At 45.8% G+C, this 20,279-nt stretch overlaps 2 protein-coding genes across 2 annotated transcripts; both read right to left on the bottom strand.

The window, feature by feature from the left end:
- Window positions 1-2,943: 2,943 nt before the first annotated feature.
- Window positions 2,944-4,765, bottom strand: LOC9641776 (protein RETICULATA-RELATED 4, chloroplastic). The gene is made up of 8 exons (XM_002960233.2): window positions 4,114-4,765; window positions 3,969-4,037; window positions 3,768-3,899; window positions 3,662-3,715; window positions 3,569-3,613; window positions 3,351-3,490; window positions 3,178-3,303; window positions 2,944-3,116 (listed from the first exon to the last, which is right to left on the bottom strand). The coding sequence occupies exons 1-8, from the start codon at window positions 4,705-4,707 to the stop codon at window positions 3,068-3,070; spliced, it is 1,209 nt and encodes a 402-aa protein (XP_002960279.2). The 5' UTR covers window positions 4,708-4,765; the 3' UTR covers window positions 2,944-3,067.
- A 14,871-nt stretch (window positions 4,766-19,636) lies between these two features.
- On the bottom strand, window positions 19,637-20,121 carry LOC112345088 (D-3-phosphoglycerate dehydrogenase 3, chloroplastic-like). Its single transcript, XM_024671135.1, has 2 exons — window positions 20,086-20,121; window positions 19,637-19,978 (listed from the first exon to the last, which is right to left on the bottom strand). Exons 1-2 carry the CDS (start codon window positions 20,119-20,121, stop codon window positions 19,637-19,639), a joined length of 378 nt encoding a protein of 125 aa, XP_024526903.1.
- Between the last annotated feature and the right edge of the window lie 158 nt (window positions 20,122-20,279).

Below are 20,279 nucleotides of genomic sequence, written 5' to 3'. Positions count from 1 at the left end.
CAACAGCATATACAATATTTTAATTATTATTTATCATATTAGCATTGCATGGACAGCATTTAATGGGATTAGTAGCATCACTTGGCTGCTTTGGTGTTATATTCTTATTTTTATATAAACCCTACTAACTCTTTAGCTAAAATACTAAACCTTTCTATGGTGATCTAGATGTAATGATGCTTATACTATTTGACCCAATTTACTATAGATAGTGATCTCATGGTAAATTATTTTTATCTCAGAACTAAATATTGCCATGTTTAACCATATTTAGTATAGTATTAAGTATAATAATAATAAGAAAAACAAACCTTACTTTTACTTCTTTTCTGTTCTAATGCTTTTAACTTCTTGCAATCTAATCTTAAATTTATTAATTTGTATAAAAGAGGCTATTAATGCAACTACACATATACCGAATAATATCACATCACATTTTTGGCCAATAAAAAAATTTATATAGTTTTTCAGCCACATGACGATGTTCCATATGCCCACATAGAATAAGAGAATCATGATAGGTGTGGAGAAAACGTGGAATAAAAATCAAAGGCACTACCAATCATAAATGATTATTAGGATCCATCTAAGAAGGTTGTTTTAAGGGTAATATTAAGAATGTAAATGCTGAAATACCAAGTCATCAGCAAATGATATAAGATTTTGAAACCTATTGCAAAGCCTTCAGATTCATGGCTCAACCTTTTAAGCTTAATAAACCTTATCAAAAGAAAGTAAATCTTACTCCACACTTTGTGTACATTAAACATCAAGTATAACAACTACCAATAGCACAAAATCCTCATTCAAAAAATTTATATATACTGAAACAATAGGCTTGCTAAAAGCATGAGAAAAAAGCGAAAAAGGAAGAGGAACTATAGAAAGGATATCAGCATTAGCCATTCCCCAAATAATGAATAATATCAAAATCATATATTTGAAGCTTCAAAGCCCACTGAGTAGTATAACCAAGAAGGTTCTTTCACTTTAATAACAAAGTAACTATAGCATGATCACCTTTTAGTAATGTCCGAGAATTATGTAGATAAGCATGAAGTTTTTTGAAACCCTAAATTATTGCTAAACACTCTTTTATTGTGGAGTAGTTCACCTCTACCAGTTGTAATGTACAATTAATGTATGCAATGGGATGGTGTTGACTAGGCACATTTGAGCTCTTTTGCATCAACACATCTCTAAGACTGATATAAGAAGCATCCATGAGCAAAATGAAAAATCGAGTGTAGTTAGAATATGCCAAAATTAAAGGAGTTGTCAATAGCTTTTTTAGATTTGTAAATGCCCCCTCACAATACACAGACTAAATGAAAGATGATGTTGACAACTTCAACAATACTTACAATGGTGCAATACGATCAGAAAGACGATCAACTAAATGCCCGAGATATTGCACCTTGCCTAAGAAGTGCTACACATCATTCACACACTTTGGAGTAAAAAACTTGAGAGTAGCCATAAATTTGTCATGATTAACTTACAAATCTTCATAAAAAATATGGTACCCAAGATAAGTGGTGTTTTTGGACCAAACATGCACTTTGATTACTTCAGCTTTAAACCAACTTCTTGCAGCCGATTAAATACCTTACGAACATCACAGACGTGTTCCTCTTATATCCCCTCCAAATGGATTGAAACATCATTAATAAAATCAATAGTCATTTTTGGCATATTACAAAAGAACTTCATCCATCATCCACTAGAAAGTCATTGGAGCATTGTTTAAACCAAACGATATCATTAAAAACTTATACAAACTAAATGGTGTACAAAAAACAGTCTTGGGAATATCTTTCTTAGCCATTAGCACTTGTTAGTACTCAAAAGCAAGATTTAACTGTGAGACACAAATCCCTAAGCCCCAAAGTGGAGCTGAGAGGGTGCCACATGGTAATGGCTAAAGTAGAAGCCAAATAAGCATAATAAGTTTGAACTAAAAGTTTTAACTTGAAAAGTCAAGAGCAGGAATGGAACTCTTAAAGAAGTGCTCGAGGAAAGAGGATAAAGCAATCAATAAGTGAGCCTTTAGAAAAGGGACACAAAAGGACCAACATATAATATGTGGAAGTGTTGAGACCAAGTTCGAGATAGAGTTTGAGTTGGATCTGAAATGGAATTTGGGATAGACCTGAGATGGACTTGAGATGGAGTCTGAGAACAAGTCTAAGATGAAGTTCGAGATGGAGTTTGAGATGGACTTTAGATGGAGTTTGAGAAGGAGTCCGAGATGGACCCGAGATGGAGTTCGAGATGAACATGAGATGGAGTCTGAGATGGACCTGAGATGGAGTCCGAGATGGAGTTTGAGAAAGAGTTAGAGAAGGAGTCAGAAATCGAATCCGAAATAGAGTCTAAGATCAAGTCCAATATGGGAACCAAGACCAAGTCCAAAATCAAGATTAAAACCAAGACCAAATGATTAAATCAATAATACACATCATCCCTAGGACTCCTATAGAAGAACTCCAGCTAGACGCCAAGATTGGCAACAAGCTATACCACACATTGTGTATACTGCTATCAATTAAGTCTGATTATTTAATTGGAATCATATAGCATCAAGCAATTGCATTAACTACTACTCTAGAGTTAAAGGAGAAAGAAGCTACTACTTTGCCATGAAGATGAACAAAAAAAATGAAAAAACAAAAGAAATGAAATAAAAATAACTATAAAGAAATAGAGATCTAAACAATGCAAAAACTAAATTTAAACCAAAATCCCAAATCTAAACGCTCATCAGGACAATCAAAACTACCCCTCATCTCCACCAATATGAGTGTATAGAATATAAAAATGGAATACAAAAATATACATATCAATTATCCCAATAACCTTCAAGACCAAATGATCCAGATTGAAATTAATTTGATAATGGTTATCAAAATCCCATTATACTAATAATAATATACAACATTGTAACCATACATTTTCATTTCACATATCTTAATAATATATTAATAATTTTAAGAATATCCTAGAGCATTGATTGTGCAATTTCAATTTCAATTTGCTTCTTCAGACCACGTCTTGTTCAACAAGATCATTCACGTATTTTCTGAACACCAACCCATCGAGCATAATCTACCCACCTGTTTACAAGCAGCAGCATAAGAGGAAGAAGAGAAACCATTTTTACTTCTTTATACTCACATAAGGGAGCCCAGAAACGTGTTGCCTGTTCGGACCGCAAAGCAGAGTACACTCAGGGCAAGCTTTTTGTTGTGAAGCATTGGCTCCAAAATCCGTTGCTCCACCACCCCAGCCAAAATTTGGTACCTGCACACAATCGTTAGCATGAAAAGCCGAACACCAGTTTCTCATACCGCAAGTTACTCGACACTGCCATGTAAACGCCATATGCCAGACTTGTAGAGAAAATCGGCACATCTTCAGCCTCACCGGCGAAGTTCTTGTCCAGTGACTTTCTCACACTGATGAGACCATTCGTTACCGCTGTGCCAACCTGAAAGAAAAAAGAAAAGGTCGCAGGAATGGAAAAAGCAAAAATCTGAGAAAAATAGTGACAAAAATGGCGGCTTACCAGAGATGCAGTAACTCCAACACCTAAAAGCTTTGCTCCATTTCTCTGAAAGCCGTGGACGTGAGCGGTTGCAGAAACACAGGTTTTACTTACCCCAATAGCTCCCATCCGCTGCAGTAGAGAGTAAGAAGTCCCTCTAATGGCAACCTGGAAAGAACACAAGAGTTGCGTTTTGGCAACGCTTTGAGCAATACTATACCTGAAAAGCATTGTCTGGACACCCATAGAAAAACTTTGCGAGCTTGCCAGCCTCCATTGCAGGCGCCGCGCGCAAGGACACTGTCGGAGCAGGAAGCCAAACAAGCATAAAGTCGGCAATCAGTGCCATCACCTGTCACAAAGAAACACCGGTTCAAGAGAGAAGGTAACGAAACACAAAAAAGTATATTAGAGAACTTACAATGTCTGCAAACACGAAATCCAACTCCTTGGAGAAGTTCTCCTTGCGTCGCTCCAGTTCTGCCGCAGTCTAAGTACATTTGCGAATCACTCACGAGAATGCAAGTAGAAAAGAAGAGAAGAAGAGCTCACTTGCCCACGCATACCTTGGTGAAAATCCCCACACCGCATTCGATGAACACCTTGGTGAGGAACAAATCGTCGGCCAGGAGTCTCTCCATGAACCCACTGAACTGGAGCAGCCATCCTCGCAGCGGGGTCTTCTCCAGCAGCACAAATCTCTCCACAATGGCCGCTGTCACCCTTCCATCCTGGATCGCGTAAGCCAGGTCTCGCGGGATGTTGTCCAGCGATCTCCCAAGGCTGGCCAGCGCGAGCAATGCCTCTGTCCTGTTCTTATCGCTGCTGGAACCATCGTCTCCGCCGCCAGAGCCGCCGCCATAGCCCCCTGTGGAACCATTGCCGCCGCCGCCGCTGCTTCCATCGTCTAGCTCCATGGACGCGGATGCCTGGCGGGGCACGAATCTCGACCGCGGCCCAGCCATCCTGGCGGCGAACAGACCTGACGATGCCGCCGCGGCGAAGACGAGCTTGGGGGTTTTGGATCGCGCATGCCGGAGATCGACGCGTTGCCTCTGAGAGAAGATTACCAGGCGCTGCTGCTGCTGCTGATGCTGGGAGGACGCCACGCCATAGCTGGATTGCGACGATGACGCTGCGGCTGGGATGCACAGCGCCATAGCCGTCCCCTTCGCAGGGGAAAAAGAAAATGGCAATTCCAACCTTTAGTTTTCTAATGAACCCTAAACTCTTAACGGTCCTAGAGAGATCTTTTGCGATCGATTGAGGAGCTCGCGGCGTGCTCATTTACAGCGATCGATCGATCTTCCACGCCTCCATCGATCGCCTGGATCGGTCTTCCTGGAATGTGGGTGAGAAATATCTTCGTTGTCTCGACTCACAGTGGGGATTTCTCAGCGATGATCCATTCCGCAAAAGAAAGAGCTCGATCGGCACGCGATCGCTGCAAAAGAACGCGAAAAATCTCTCGCTTTCCCCCACATTGTCCGATTGTTTTCGATCGAGGGCGACAATAAGAGGTAAATTACTTACCTAGCGTTTTAACTTTTTTTACGCTAGCCTTTATAAATCTGCATGTAGGTCTTTCAACAAGGCGGCGGTAGTAAGGTCTTTTCATCGATTCGAGAGGAGTCGAGTTCTTAGGCGGCGACGAGCTTCTTCGTTATCGACCGCGGCGTCGGTGAGTTTCTTCTTGTCTCGCGTTCTTGATCGTGGTCGTAGCAGAACTCTTGAAGAGATTGCTCGTTTTCCCGTCTTTCCAGTCTTTGCCATCCAACAAAGCCGCGAGCTTTGCGCTCCAGGTGAGTCGATCTCTCGTTTTTCCTTGCGAGCCTCATCGCTTTCTTCGAAAGGTGAGCCATGGGTGGAGGATGGGATGACGATGGTTTCGAGTTCGTGGAAGAAGTGGAGCGTGACGAACAACCGGCAAGAGAGGACATAGAGCTTGATCTGGTCGTGGTTTCTCCCACTGCTGCTAGCGCCGCGGCCCCCTCGAGGGAAGCTTGCGCTCTCTTCAGCCTCATCGAGGTGAAGTCGGACAAGCAAGACCTGAGCTTTGTGGAGAAGGTGCTGCTGTCCGAGTCCCAGATCTTTGAGCTCTTCAACAAGCTTGCTCCTGGATCCGTCCGGGTGGAGGATCAGCGATGGTTTCTCGACACGGGACTTTTGGAGGCTGTGTCGCTGGAGACGGTGGGTTTTTACGGGAGCAAGGGGTTGATGGTGGACATCTTTGCGAGAGAGAAGGCTTTCGTGGAGGAGGACATCGCCAAGCTGAGGTCCGACCAGCTTCCGGCGGGTCTCTACGGTGCCTTGCACGGCCGCAAGCTCTTGATCTTCTACTGGCAGCCGAGCAAGAAGTTCACGGATGCGAGGAGGAGCGACATCTCTTGCAACTTCATACGCTACTTGGTGGAGCTGTGCGATGTGGTGTATAGCTGCATTGAGCTGGAGAATGGTGGCGCGTCCATGGCCTCCATTGGCACGTCGAGCAGCAAGAGAAAGCGGACTCAGCGGCTCCAAGTTTCCATGGTGAAGTCGAGCGACAACGATTTCAACGTCAGGAGAGGCTTTCGGTTGCCTGCCGGAGGTGGAGCGTCGAGGCTCTCTCCTCGCAAGCTTAGTGAAGGCTTCTATCGCACTGGGCTGCTTGAGACCGAGAAGTACACCCCCAAGGAGTCTTTCTCGCACGATCACGCGACCGTGCCACCGGAGAAGCTCGGTGAAGTCGTGAAGAGCTGGGGGGACGTCCAGATCGACTACACGGGGATGAAGGACGAGGACTTTATCCTTTTCTGCGAGAGCGCCATGCCGGATGTTGGTCAGGAGCTGCGTGAGGCATTGGCAACTCTGGATGACAAGATCAGCGCCGCGGGTAGCGAGTTTTCCAGCACTGAAGAGCTCTTCAACAAGGAAAAGGAGGAGGTTCTCTCGGTGTTTGCAAGAGGTCTGAATGCTTACTTGAGGCTTGCCTGTCCATGGGAAGAAAAGCTTCTTCTGGGAGGTGGCGAGCAGCGGGCCTGCACAGGCTCGGTGGACTTCATCAAGTATCACGAGGGGTGGAACGAGCAGTCCATAGAAGCTGACGAGAAGGCGCTCTCGGAGATGGAGGCGAAGCTGCTCGAAGTTTTGGGAGCGGACAAGAAGAAGAAAGTATTCATTGGATCGAAAGTCTCAGTGCAAGGCTTTCCGGGGTTCTTCGTCATTGCTCGAGAGGGGAAGCGGTTGTCCGGGCCTATGACTTATGGGGAGACTTTCACCGCAATCAAGGATCACTCTCGGGTTGAGGCGCGTCTCTTAACAAGAAATGGTGGTCCTGAGGTGGTTTCATCCGACAACTTTGATCTATTTGCCGGAGACAAACCGGTAGCGAGGAACACCAGGTTCCTCTCCGTGGATTATCCAGCAGGAGATCATTTCAGGCAGTGGCTTGGTTTCTGTGCGGAAGAAGTGGGACTCATGCTCAAGAAGAAAATCCAGCTTGCAGCTTCTCTGAAGGACCAGGTGGATGCAACCGAAGATTACCTTTTGCAGTGCATTCTTGCGGACTGCCTAGACGAATTCGGTAACGTGGACTTCGCCAAGAAGCTGAAGGAACTGCAAGGCCGTGAAGTGGAGGATCCCTGTCTGTCGGATTCAGTCCGGTCTCTCTGCATGGGAGCCTACGTAATGAGACGGCAGCAGTTCATGGGGATATTTCTGGACTTGGTGGAGGACAGTCTCTTCCATATCCTCAAGTCCAAGGTGAAGCTGGAACTGGAAGCGCAGCATAAGGCACGGGTGGAGTCTCTGAAGCAGAAGAAGTCGGACGTGGCCTCGGGTTACAAGATGAAGCTTTCGCAGAGCGATGCAGAGGCGCTTCCAAAGATCAAGATCAAACGCTGCAGACCAACAAGTGGTGGCTCTTCGTGGCGAGTTTTCAACCTTCTGAAGGGTGATGTGCCAAAGATCTCTATTAGCTTCCTGAGGCAGCAGACGCACAGTGAGCGGATTATCTGGAAGGTGGTGGAGTTTCTACCCCAGAAGAAAGAGCTGGAGTTGCAAGTGGCCAAGAGCGAGCATATCATCGTTCCAAGTAGTTCCGGGCTCCAGACCATTGCTGATATCGACTCCCAAGAGTATACTCTGAGCAACGTGATTCTTCTCAAGTCTGGCCAGGTTCTACTTTTCGTTAAGGGCGTGGTGGAGTCGTGCATGGCAATCTATCTCTGCCAAAGTCTTGGTAGCAGGATTCGCATTCCTGAGAGGGAGCCTATGAAGGTGCTCAAGAGGGGCTTCGACTTGGCTGCTTTCGATGAGGCGTCCAACTTCATTGCCTTCTACGAGCAGTCCCTTGCAGCGATCAAGATTTTCCGCTTTACCGATGGCTTCCGTGAGCTCTTCTGGACTGGCGTGGACATAGAGCTCGACAAGTACCACGGCAGTACCACTATCACTGGGCTCCACCTTGTTCCATCCAGAGCGGAGCTTCTGCTGTTCGATGCAACAGGCTGCGTGAGGGTGTTTGAGGTCGCTCAACCAGCGATGATGAAGCCTCGGACGATCCAGTTGCCGGATTCTTTTCTCAAGGCCTGCGTCACGCCGGATGGTCTCTGCCTGGTGGCTATTTGCAAAGGTGAGGAGATTCCAGAAGCCGAGAACTTCCAGACGCTTGTAGCTCAAGTATACAGGCTTGACGACACTTGCGAGCTCATCAAGACAGTGACGGTGCCGGATATCTGTGCCAGTAGCGTGCATCTACTCGAAGCACAGGTCGTCTTGTTCGGAAGCCAAACGCATCTCCTGGTACTTGACGACGAGAAGAACGTCCTCCAGTCGGCCGTGCTGGACGTAACTTTGGCGTCCCAGACTTGCCAGATTCGCCTGCGCGACAATCGTGACTCCACGGAAGAAACACCCAAGTCGACGAGCTCCTGCCACGAGCTGGATTACCTCTACCACATCTTCGACAAGTACGCAGTGAGCCCTTCTCTGCTGAGAGCGTCGCCGAGGTGCATTACATTTCGGATGGTCGTCAGAGTGCTCAATGGATCCCACGACGGTAACGACGCCGAAGTCGTGAAGCATGCTAAGATGGCGCTGGACAAGCTTCGTCGAGAGAAAGGAAAGGAGGTTCTAAACGTGGACATCTCGTTCGAGGCTGAGCACTTTGATCGCAAGCTTGAGGTCCGGACAAGCCGGCGCTGCCTGGGAGATTTCTTGCGACGGCTTTCGTGCCTGGTTCCCGTCCAGATTGCTAGAGCAGAGAACAACAGCTTGCGGCCTCTGATCAACGGCATGAGAATGGCAGCCGATGTCAACTACGCAGACTCCATCTCACTTGCGGAGATCGTCCGCTTTGGACTTTACGACGCTGTCATCCAGAGCTGGAACGGGCCTGTCAAAGTTATATCCTCCATGGGGAAACAAAGCAGCGGGAAGTCCTACCTCCTGAATCATCTCAGTGGCTCTCTACTGGATGTAGCAGGGGGACGATGCACAGACGGTGTGTGGATGACTACTTGCACGGCGGAGGATTGCTTATATGTCATTCTCGACTTCGAGGGACTTGGAAGTTTTGAGAGGAGCGAGCAAGAGGACATGCTACTCTCGATTCTTAATGCTGCAGTCAGCAACATCACGGTTTTCAACAAAAAAGTGAGTTTTGTAGTGAGACTTTCATTGTTTCGAGCTTTCTGATATGCTGACGTGCAGGACTTCCACCTTGATAAGGAAACCGAGGCTCTGTTCGATCGGTTCCAGGCAGGAGTGAGCTTGGTTAAGCAAGACGAGAAGCTCTTCAAGGGTCTGTTCTACATGGCTATCAAGGACGTGGACGCAGCAGACGTCGAGGACCTGAGGCACGAGTTTTACTCCAAGATAGCGCATATTTGCAGCAAGTCGGAGGAGAATTTCCTGACGAGAATGTATGGTGGGGAAGTGGAGATATGCGCTATGCCACCTTTCAACCGTTGCGAGTTCTACGAAAGCATCTCCCAGATTGCTCACTGCGTGGAGGAGTTGGAGCCGGTTCACACGAATGGGAAGAGTTTTCTGCGGGACCTCAAGCTCATAATCGCTCAAATCAGCTCAAAGGACTGGTCGCCGATTGATTCCAAGAGGATCGCCTTCAAGCTCACCATGCTTGCCAAGAACTTGCGCTCAGCCGTCGTCCAGGGGTGTATGGAAGATGGCAAGCCTCTCGTCAACTTCGACACCGAAGAACAGATCGACGATGCAGCTCTCGGTATTGAGGGTCTCGCTTTCAGTGTTGAGGATGCCGGCCTTCGTCTCGGCTGCTATGGTGACTTGGATTTATCCAGAGCGGTGCTGGAGCAGCTGCTGGGCGAGTTTGAGAAAGTGATGCCGCGGACTGGTAGAGGTGATGAAGAATGGCACAGGAAAGCAGAGATTTTCCTCGTGGAGCTCGTCGAGAGGCGCAAGGACCGTGTCACAAAGTGGATCGGCTCCAACACTGCTGCGTTTGCCACCGAAGGCGACGTCCAGAAGCTGGTGCTCGAGGCGGCAGCGATGATCTCTGGCATGAAGGAGAGCTTGGCTCTGTGCAGCTGCAAGTGTACCCGCTGCTTCCTCCGGTGCTCGTTGGAAAAGTCTCACAAGAGCTCGCACAGCTGCAACGGGAACCACCGCTGCTCGGAGTTTTGCACGTACTGCGTGGAGGAGGGAACGAGCTCCGCGAGCCACTGTGCGGACGTTGCAGGTCACGAAGGCTCCCACGACTGCAAGCTCAAGAGCCACACCTGCGGCCACGAGTGCGAGCTCCTCGGCGCGTCGAGCAACTGCAACAAGGTGTGCTCCAGGAAAGTCGGCCACCCGGGCGAGCACAAGTGCAACTCGAGGCAGCATATGTGCAAGGAGAAGTGCCAGCTCCCGGGCTGCGACAACATCTGCGTCTCACCGAGCGAGCTCGATCACAAGCTCCACGCATGCCACGAGAAGATGTGCCCGACACCGTGCTGCATGCCGGCGTGTCACCGCAAGTGTGCCACCGCCGACCACTTCCACTCGATGAAGAGCGGTATCCAGCACTTCTGCGAGAGCGAGCACCCGTGCCAGGAGGCGTGCCAGTCCCCGGGGATTTGCGACGTGGTGACGGAGGTGGTGAAGAAGACGAAGACGTTCGTGGGGAAGCGGTCGCAGTTTGAGTACGAGCACGTCTCGGAGCAAAACGGCGTGAGAAAAGGATGCTGCGTGCCGGTTCCAGCTTTCAACAATACCCATTCTGGGCCTCACGTCCACACGACGAACCCGAGCGCCATCCACTTCTGCCCGGTTCGCTGCCAAGGCTGCGGCTACTTTTGCAACCTGGCCATCGGACACCGCGGGCTGCACGACACCACGCACGGGAACATGACGGACAAGTTCTTCGCGTCCGAGACCGAGGAGGTGGACATCCTGGACCGGAAGTACTCGTGGGGGGAGTCGGGCGCCGCAGAGATGTGCATGATGCACTGCAAGGCCCGGGGCCGGGGACACGTTCATCTGGCGGTGTGCGAGAGGAACAAGTCCGTCTTTGGAGTGTGCAAGGCGATCTCCATCCCGGACGGTGCCAGGCACGAGACGAAGAAGTATGGGCCCGACTTTAACGTCGCGAAAGACGAGCTCACTCACGCGGCCTACTGGAAGAACATGCGCTTCAAGGACCCGTGCTCGGACGAGGATCAGCGCTTGTTTGCGCTGTGTGCGCACTCTTGTGCGTCGTCCGAGCACCGCGGCGATGGAGCAAACGAGCAGAGATCTTACTGCACGGAGAAGCTGTGGCACGCGCCAGTGAGCTCCATGTCCGGAGTAGCGGGCTACGTGAGCGAGGACGGGCATGTCTTCGTGTGCAAGCACCTGAGAGACGCGGCCAACCACGTCGTGTTCGTGATCGACAAGTCGGGATCCATGGGCTCCCCGGATGCGAAGCCGAGGATGGCGAGCTTTCCTCCCAGCCGGCTGGGATGCGTGTACGAGGCCATGGTGAGGTTCATCCGGACGAGGCAGGCAGCGGGGATCCGCGATTTCATGTCGGTGGTGCTGTTTGAGAGCTCGGCGGTGATAGCTATGGAGAAGGTGGCGATGGCGGAGTCGCAGGTTTACGCGCTGCTCGGACATGACAGCTCGGGTGGGACGGTCTACTCGGCGGGGCTCCAGCTCGCGGAGGAGATACTTGGGAGGTCTGCGGGGGATGCGAAGGCTCCGGCGATTATCTTCTTGAGCGATGGTGGGAATGCTGGTGGGAGTGATCCGGTGGCGTTCGTGAGGAAGATCAAGAGCGTGGAGCCGAGGCTGGTTGTGCACACGATTGTGTTCGGGAGTGACTTGTTGCCGAGGAAGGTGTTGGTGGACATGGCTCGCGAGGGCGGGGGTGTGTTCCAGGTGAGCTTGGATGAATTGCAGCTGGGCAGGAGCTTCGAGGCACTCGCGAAAAGTCTCCATCCCACGGTGGCTTCGCTCGTCTAGAGCTTAACGAAGGATTCTCTTTGTCTTATACGTTTTGCTAAAGGACAATTGGTTTTGTTTGAAGACTATGGTTTCAAGTGTTTTCAAACTTTTAGACCACAAACTGGACGGTCTCCTTCCTATGCTTGATTATTCTTATATTTGCAATCCTGGAGATTTGTGATATTGACCAGGCAGATTTAAGATATCTTTTATCTTGGTATCCTAGAAATGTGCACATGAGGGGCAACATTTGCCCCGCTACAATATCCTCACTCAGGCGAGGTGATGTCTTACTAAAACCACCATGCCCTACTGTATTGTATACATTATGCTAGAATCCTGCAGGGGCGAACCATGGGTGATATTTAGAGCTGTGCATCACTAAAACCACATGCCAATCCTAGAAACATGCTCTAAGACTCTATAGTGTATGCATTAAGTACTCTATACTGTATACTAGAAACCTGCACAAGGTGTGAACTGTGGGTGATATCTCTAAGTCCCAGGATCATGCTCTAAGATGCTGTACTGTATGCATTGACCATATATTGCTGATTTGCACTAAAGCAAATAAGACTTTCAAGATGGTATTAATTATATTTTTCCAACACCAATGCTAACCATATGAAGAGGCTTAAAGATACTATACTAGTGACAAAATTTAATATAGTACCTAAAGAATAGTAAGTTGCTACACTCATCTCAGATAAGACTCAAAACTTTGAAAATTTTAGTTTCAATTTTGAAAGGAGGAGAGTTGAAAATATGAGTGATATAATTAACATTATTCCTACAAAAATACAATTTGTTACACATTTATCTTCAATTTATTATCATTATCTTTATTATCCTTTTTTTTCTCTTATGTGGTTTAATTGTGTTACGTAAGGAGATAGTGATTATAGCTCTTGACTCTTACCTCAATAAAAAATATCACAAAAGTTGAAATTATCAATACTAAAAATTATAAATATTTATGTATTTCTCTCTCTTCAAATGAAAGTGAGAGTTAAGATCCATAAATTGTAAACATCAAATCTTTCAAAATAATATATTTTAGAGAAGAATCAAATCTCTATTATATATATAATAAATTTATATTAAAAATTGTACTTTACCTTTCAAACTATTGCATTGCTTTGTAAGAGAATTTTATTTAAAATTTAGTAATTTAAATTTGTGAGTGCTTGGAATATGGAAAGGGAATACAAAAATATGCATATCAATTAGCCCAAAAACCCTAGCTTATATACAGGAGCGAGTGGTCCGGATTGAAACCAATCCGACGGCTACCAAAATCTTATTATGCTAATACTAGTATACGGCATCGTGGCCGTACACTTGGCCCTCATATCATCCCCTCCTCTCGGAATAATGGAAGACCATCAGGGTTCTCTTGTAGACGGGCTGGGATCTAGAGGAATATCAAGAGGAGGCATCGGCGGATCTGTAGATGGTATTATCCGCTCCTGATCCTTGTGTATGAAGCGTTTCAACCGCTGCACATGCACAATCTCTGGAGGATTGGCCTGCTGGACGTCATGCCAAACCTCATAAACTTGTGGTCCAACTTGCCATAACATCTTATATAGTCCTTTCCACTGTGCAAGGAGCTCCTTAGATAAACCATGTACCGTAAGATGCGGAAAACAGACTAACATCAAATCATCAACATTGTACTCTGCATGTGGACGATGATAGGAGTTGTAGCGCCGTTGTTGTCCCACTTGTACGCGGCCTAAGTGTTCGGCAGACTCCGCTCGGATAAGTGGAAGAATGCTTGTCAAATATTGATCCCGTGACCTAGCATTTGCAGCTCGTGGCAATCGCGAAGGTAAACCCAGCTTCGTTGGTAATATTGGATCATGATCATATAGGAGTTTATATGGTGAAGCACCAACAGAACTCTGCACCCCTGTAACATATGCATATCGATGAGATAGCAAATAACTATCCAATCTGAATGCTGAAAGTTCACATACTTCGCAATCATCCCCTTGAATGTCCAAACAAGCCGTTCCACCAGACCATCTGATTGTGGATGATAAGCACTCGTGAAAGTGTGGCGAATCCCCAACCGAGACGTCAAAACATGAAATGCCTCAGCCATAAATGCGGGACCATTATCTGAAAGAATCCGCTCAGGACAAGAATGCTGGAACACCACTCGATTGAGGAAGAAGTATCCAACAGCAGTTGCAGAGGTGCTAGCAAGAGCACCAACTTCCACCCAACGAATCAAATAGTCAGAAGCAATAATAACATACTCATTACCAACAGTCGACCATGGAAAAGGTCCCATAAGATCAAACACCACCAACTCAAACGGACAGGAAACTGCAATTGATTCCAACCGTCCTTCCGCAGCCCGAGGGGGAGTATTACGAGCTTGGCACCAAACGCAGCTACGCACATACCAGATAATATCACGTCGCATCTCTGGCCAATAGAAAAACCTGCATAGCTTCTCGATTACACGACGATGTCCCATATGCCCATCTAGAACAGGAGAATCATGGTAGGCATGGAGAAACCGCAAAATAAAGATAGAAGGCACCACCAGCCGTAAATGATCATCAGGATCTGTCCCCACAAAATAAAGAAGGGCATCTTCAAGCCAATATTGAGAATGTAAATGCTAGAAAGACAAGTCATCAACAAGTGATGCAAGATTCTCAAACCCATCTCGAAGCTTTCGAATCCATGGCTCAATCTTTTGAGCCTCGCGAACCTCATCAAGCGAAGCTAGATCTTGCTCTGCACCTTGTGGACACTGAACGTCAAGTATAGCAACTGCTGACAACACAAAATCCTTGTTTAAAAAATCCACAGATGCTGGAACGACAGGCTCATCAGAAATATGAGAAGAGAGTGAAGAAGGAAGAGGAGCTCGAGAAAGGGCATCAGCATCAGCCATAGAACTCCCTGGGCGGTGAACAACATCAAAATCATATATCTGAAGCTTCAAAGGCCACTGAGCAGTACGACCAACCAGGTTCTTCCGCTTTAATAACAAAGTAACAGCAGCATGGTCACCTTCAAGTAACGTCCGAGAACCATGTAGATATGCATAAAGTTTCTCGAAACCCCAAACTGCTGCTAAACACTCATTTTCTGTCGTGGAGTAGTTCATCTCCACTGGTTGTAATGTACGGCTTATATATGCAATGGGATGGCGCTAACCAGGCACACTTGAGCTCTCTTGCATTAACACACCTCCAAGACCAATGTCAGAAGCATCCACACGCAAAATAAAAGGTCGAGTGTAGTCAGGATATGCCAAAACCGGAGGAGTTGTCAATAACTCTTTGAGATCCCCGAACGCCCGCTCGCAATCCAGAGACCAGATGAAAGATGACGTTGATGACTTTAGCAACGCTCACAATGGTGTAGTGCGATCAGAAAGATGATCCACAAAACACCCGAGATACTGCACCTTGCCCAAGAAGCATTGCACATCATTCACACACTTTAGAGTAGGGAACTTTAGAACAGCCACAAGTTTGTCAGGACCAACTTGCAAACTCTCACGAGAAATACAGTACCCAAGATAAGTTGTGTCCTTGGATCCAAACACGCACTTCGACCGCTTCAGCTTTAAATCAACATCGCGTAGCCGATCCAACACTTTACAAACATCATGAACGTGTTCCTCCCACGTCCCCTACGAGTGGATCAAGACATCATCAATGAAGTCAGCTGTCACCTCTGGCATATCACAAAGAACCTCGTCCATCATCCGCTGGAAAGTTGCTGGAGCATTGTTCAAACCAAACGGCATCACTAAGAATTCGTACAAACCAAATGGTGTACGAAAAACAGTCTTAGGAATATCTTCTTCGGCTATCGGTACTTGCTAGTACCACAAACCAAATGGTGTACAAAAAGCAATCTTAGGAATATCTTCTTCGGCCATCGGTACTTGCCAATACCCAGAAGCAAGATCTAGCTTGGTGAACCAACAACTTTGCCCCAGACGATCCAAGAGATCAGCATGTGCAGAAGAGGATACACATCTGGGATCGTCACTTCGTTTAACGGACGATAGTCGATGTAGAAACGAATACTCCCATTAGGCTTCGTCACAAGATGAGGTTCACATGCCCAAGGACTCTGCAACTTCCGAATAACACCCTTCTCCAACATCTCCTTGACATTTGCACGTAAAATCTTGATCTCCTTGGGTGACCGACGACGAACAGGAACCTTGATTGGACAAGCATCCCCGGTTGGAATTGGATGACATGTGGCAATCTTGGCCCCACACGATAGGTCAAATTCAAAGAGATCAGAATACGCTTTCATGAGCCGGTCCACTGCTGCAACACAAAGATCGTCGGAGGGATCGGAAAAGGGAAGAGCAGAACAAGATGGAAACATAGGAGGAAATAGTGGGGAAACAAAAGTAATGGAAGCAGAGGTAGAAGTAGATGAACAAAGAGGTACAGAAGTGAGAGGAATGGATGAAACATAAGGAAGTATGAGACAAGGGGGAGAAGCTTCAAAATCACACTTGGCATGATTGCACTGCAACCAATCCATACCAAGAATGAGGTCAAAAGCTTGACTCGGCACCACCCGCAATGACTGCAACTCAAGCTTGAGATCGCCTATACGCACAATCAGGTCCACCTCATCCCATGCACAGGCATCCGTACGGCCGTTGCCATAAAAAATGAAAACTGGTTCCGCCGCATGACGCAAGTGTAAACGGCAACGTGTGGCAATAGGTCGAGCAATAGAAGATAAACTCGAACCTATATCAACCAACACGGAGAGAATAATAAGAGACCTCTTGTTATAAAAATGAGCTTTGAAAGTAAACACTGGATGAACCGATGCTAAGTGAACCCCTTGATGATACTCTTGAAAGAAAGATGGAGGGGTCACTGACTTATTCGCGCAAGGTCCTTCCGTTACTTGTGCGACTCCTCATTTCCCGGATGCACCTCGGTGTCCAAACCTTCCACCGCAACAGCACCAATGGGACGTTGCTGACGCCAAGGTCTCCACCCAGGAAATGGAGGTCACCAATCCGGAAAGCACCGACAACGCCGATAAGTATGACCAACTTCATCACATGCCCAGCAACAAACATCACGGCCACGACCACGTTCTTGCCCTTGTCCTTGGACTCGAGTAGCAGCAGCATCAACCTTCATTGGAACAGGACCATCACTCATAGGAAGTGGAGCGGAAGGACATGCAGTAAGAAGTGGAAGAGGTGACGTCTCATAAAGTTGTGCCAAGCGAAGAGCATTGTCAAGGGTGGTAGGAGCAAGTGCATGCATAAGGCCGACAAGATCTTGACGAAGTGCTGGCCACAACATTCCTAGCTTGATCTGCTCCGACAGATTGGGCTCCACACGAAGCAAAAGACTTCGGAAACGAATGCCAAATTGCATCACCGACTCAGATGGCCCTTGGCGAAGACGATGCAATTGTTGGAAGGCATCATCACAATCGTTGGCATCTCCGAAGGCGCGTTTGAAGACGTTCGGAAGAACACTCTAATCCTCACGAGTGGCCGCACTCAATCCATTGTACCACTGCAATACCGTCTCTTGGAGACACGTGGGAAACTCATGCAAATGTCGAGCATCATCCCAAGAATGATATGTGGCAATCACCGTGAAATGATCGAACCAATGGTACACATCATCCCCAGGATTCCCACGAAAGAACTCCGGCCGAATGCGAGGATTGGCACCAAGAGCAGGACGAGTTGGACCACGTGCCGTGAATGTCGCTATCAATTGAGTTTGGTTGTTCAATTGCAAGCACATAGCATCAAGCAATTAGACCAACTGCTGCTCTAGAGTCAAAGGAGGAGATTGCTGATCTACCATGAAGACGGACGAAGAAAGAGCAAAAGAAGATAAACGACAAAAAACGAGAAGGAAATGGGAGATCTAGACAATGCAAAAAGCTAGATCTAAACCAAAATCCTGAAAGGGAAGAACAAAAGAAAGGAAATAAAAAAAGCTAGATCTAAATGATGCAAAAGCTAGATCTAAACCAAAATCCTAAATTCAAGCACTCCTCAGGGACAATCAAAGGTGCCCCTCACCTCCACCAATATGAGTGCTTGGAATATGGAAAGGGAATACAAAAATGTGCATATCAATTAGCCCAAAAACCCTAGCTTATATACAAGAGCGAGTGGTCTGGATTGAAACTAATCTGACGGCTATTAAAATCCCATTATGCTAATATTAGTATACGGCATCGTGGCCATACACTTGGCCCTAATATTAGTATACGGCATCGTAATTGTACATTTGGCCCTCACAAATTTAAATAAATTTAATATTTAAAAGCCACAAAATACATAATACAAATTTTAAGGAACTGATAAGATTCTTTTTTTTTCAGAGAAATTTTATTTTATTATATTTTTGACCAAACTAAATATTTAAATTCTTAGATAAGAAATCTTCTTGATAATATAAGTATAAATAGTTATAAAAATATATAAATTTTTTAATTTATAATATTTATAGTGCTTAATGACTAATTGAGGTACTTTCATGTAAATAATACAAAATAAAACATTTTAAATTTATACTGACTTGTTTATTAGGATAGGTATTTTTCATTTCTTTCAATGAAGTTTCTTTTGATTTTATTTAGTATTTTATATGATAATATCCTTAATAATTATTTGGTGAAATTATGAAAGTTAAATAGTTTGTCCTCCTTACAACTTTTATGAAGTGTTAATTTTATAATTTGTAACTAAATTTTACTACATATAAATCAAAATTACTTTAAAAGATCATATTATTTTCTCATAGATGTAACTATCTAATTTTTGTCCTCAGCTTTATTTATATTGTATTTTTTAGATAGATAAAATTATTATTTTTTAATATAATAAACTATAAATTTAATTAAATATATACTACATACAAAACCTTAAAATAATACTAATTCAAATAAGAAGATTGACTAGATAACAAAGAGCTAGAAACATAAGTTGTAAAATTATATTCATGCTAGCCAACTAAAAAACTAACAACTATTTACATTTTATGTTTTTATTATTATAAAATTAATTTAGTTTAAATTTAAAATATAAAATTAATAAATATAAGCTTTAAATATTAACTTCTTGCGATTGAAATAAATTCTATCCATTTATAGTTTTGAAGTTATTTAGATTCAGAAGAAATACTATTTTCTCATTACTAGTAAACTCATTGACAAATTTTTTATTAACAACTTTATTTTTCAAGAGAGATCCTTTGTAAAAAATTTAAAAAACTTATTCTTCTTTAGTTAGGCAAGAGCTTTTCTTTTTGAATTTAAAAAAAAATTGCTTCTATACGAATGGCATCCATCAAGATCACAGAAAAGATTCAACAAAAGAGAAATACAAAACAAACTCAACTCAAGAAAAAAAGACATCAAGCTCTAATTGGAATGGGATATTGACCTTGAATATCACACAAATAAAAAATATCGTAAAAGGTCGTGTGACCATCACAAAAGTATATACCTGGTTCGCCCACAGTCCCAACGACGCCTCCTCCAAAAACGACTAGTGACACTCTGACCATAAGACCTCGGGTCTCTCACACAAGAATGATCAGTAACTACTTTCAAACCTTGTCAATGCTGTCATTCCCTTCTCTTGAGCAATGATCTTCCAGAGATTGCCTCTCAACCTGTGATAGAAGGAAGCTTCCTACCGTTGGGATGGCCCGGATCCTGTGCAGCACTTCCTTCCTCATCCACGCCTATTGCCCTCACTGCCTGCTTCCTGGGCGATGTCATCCCCACGCTCATGAAGCTCACGTTCACGCTGAGCAGACCGCCAGCTTTCCCAATTATCCCTGGCTGATCGACCTGTTTACACAGGATGACCGATCCCTCCAGTCTCAATGCTAAACTCCCCGACCTGCAAGAGGTGTGGAAACCCATCCTTGATCCTGCCCACCACCACCCCGTGAACGTGGACTCCACGTTGGAGATCTTCACCACGATGCTTTCCAGCGGCTGGGCCTGGGTGCTCCCCCCTTCGGCCGTCACTGTTCCTTAGTAGGCTGATGAAGGCGTCCGAAGATGCTTAAGGACAACAAGGTGGTCCAACACGACAATGTGATAGTTACTCCGGAAATATGTGGAAGCTTAGCAGCATTCCTCATGGCTAACAAAATGGAGACCTTAGATTGCTGAAGCTATTGACGTGGAAAGCTTTCTGCTACGCTCCAATGGTTTCCTCCAAGGTTTGCCAATTTCTCCAGGTTTTAATAGCCGGCGGGGGCGGAGTCAAGGACCATCAGCTATAAGTCCGCCCGGCCCC

The sequence above is a fragment of the Selaginella moellendorffii genome, unplaced genomic scaffold, assembly GCF_000143415.4.
Source record: "Selaginella moellendorffii unplaced genomic scaffold, v1.0 SELMOscaffold_0, whole genome shotgun sequence".
NCBI lineage: Eukaryota > Viridiplantae > Streptophyta > Lycopodiopsida > Selaginellales > Selaginellaceae > Selaginella > Selaginella moellendorffii.
The sequence above is the reverse complement of the archived record's forward strand: the minus strand, read 5'-3'. Positions and strand labels throughout refer to the sequence as shown.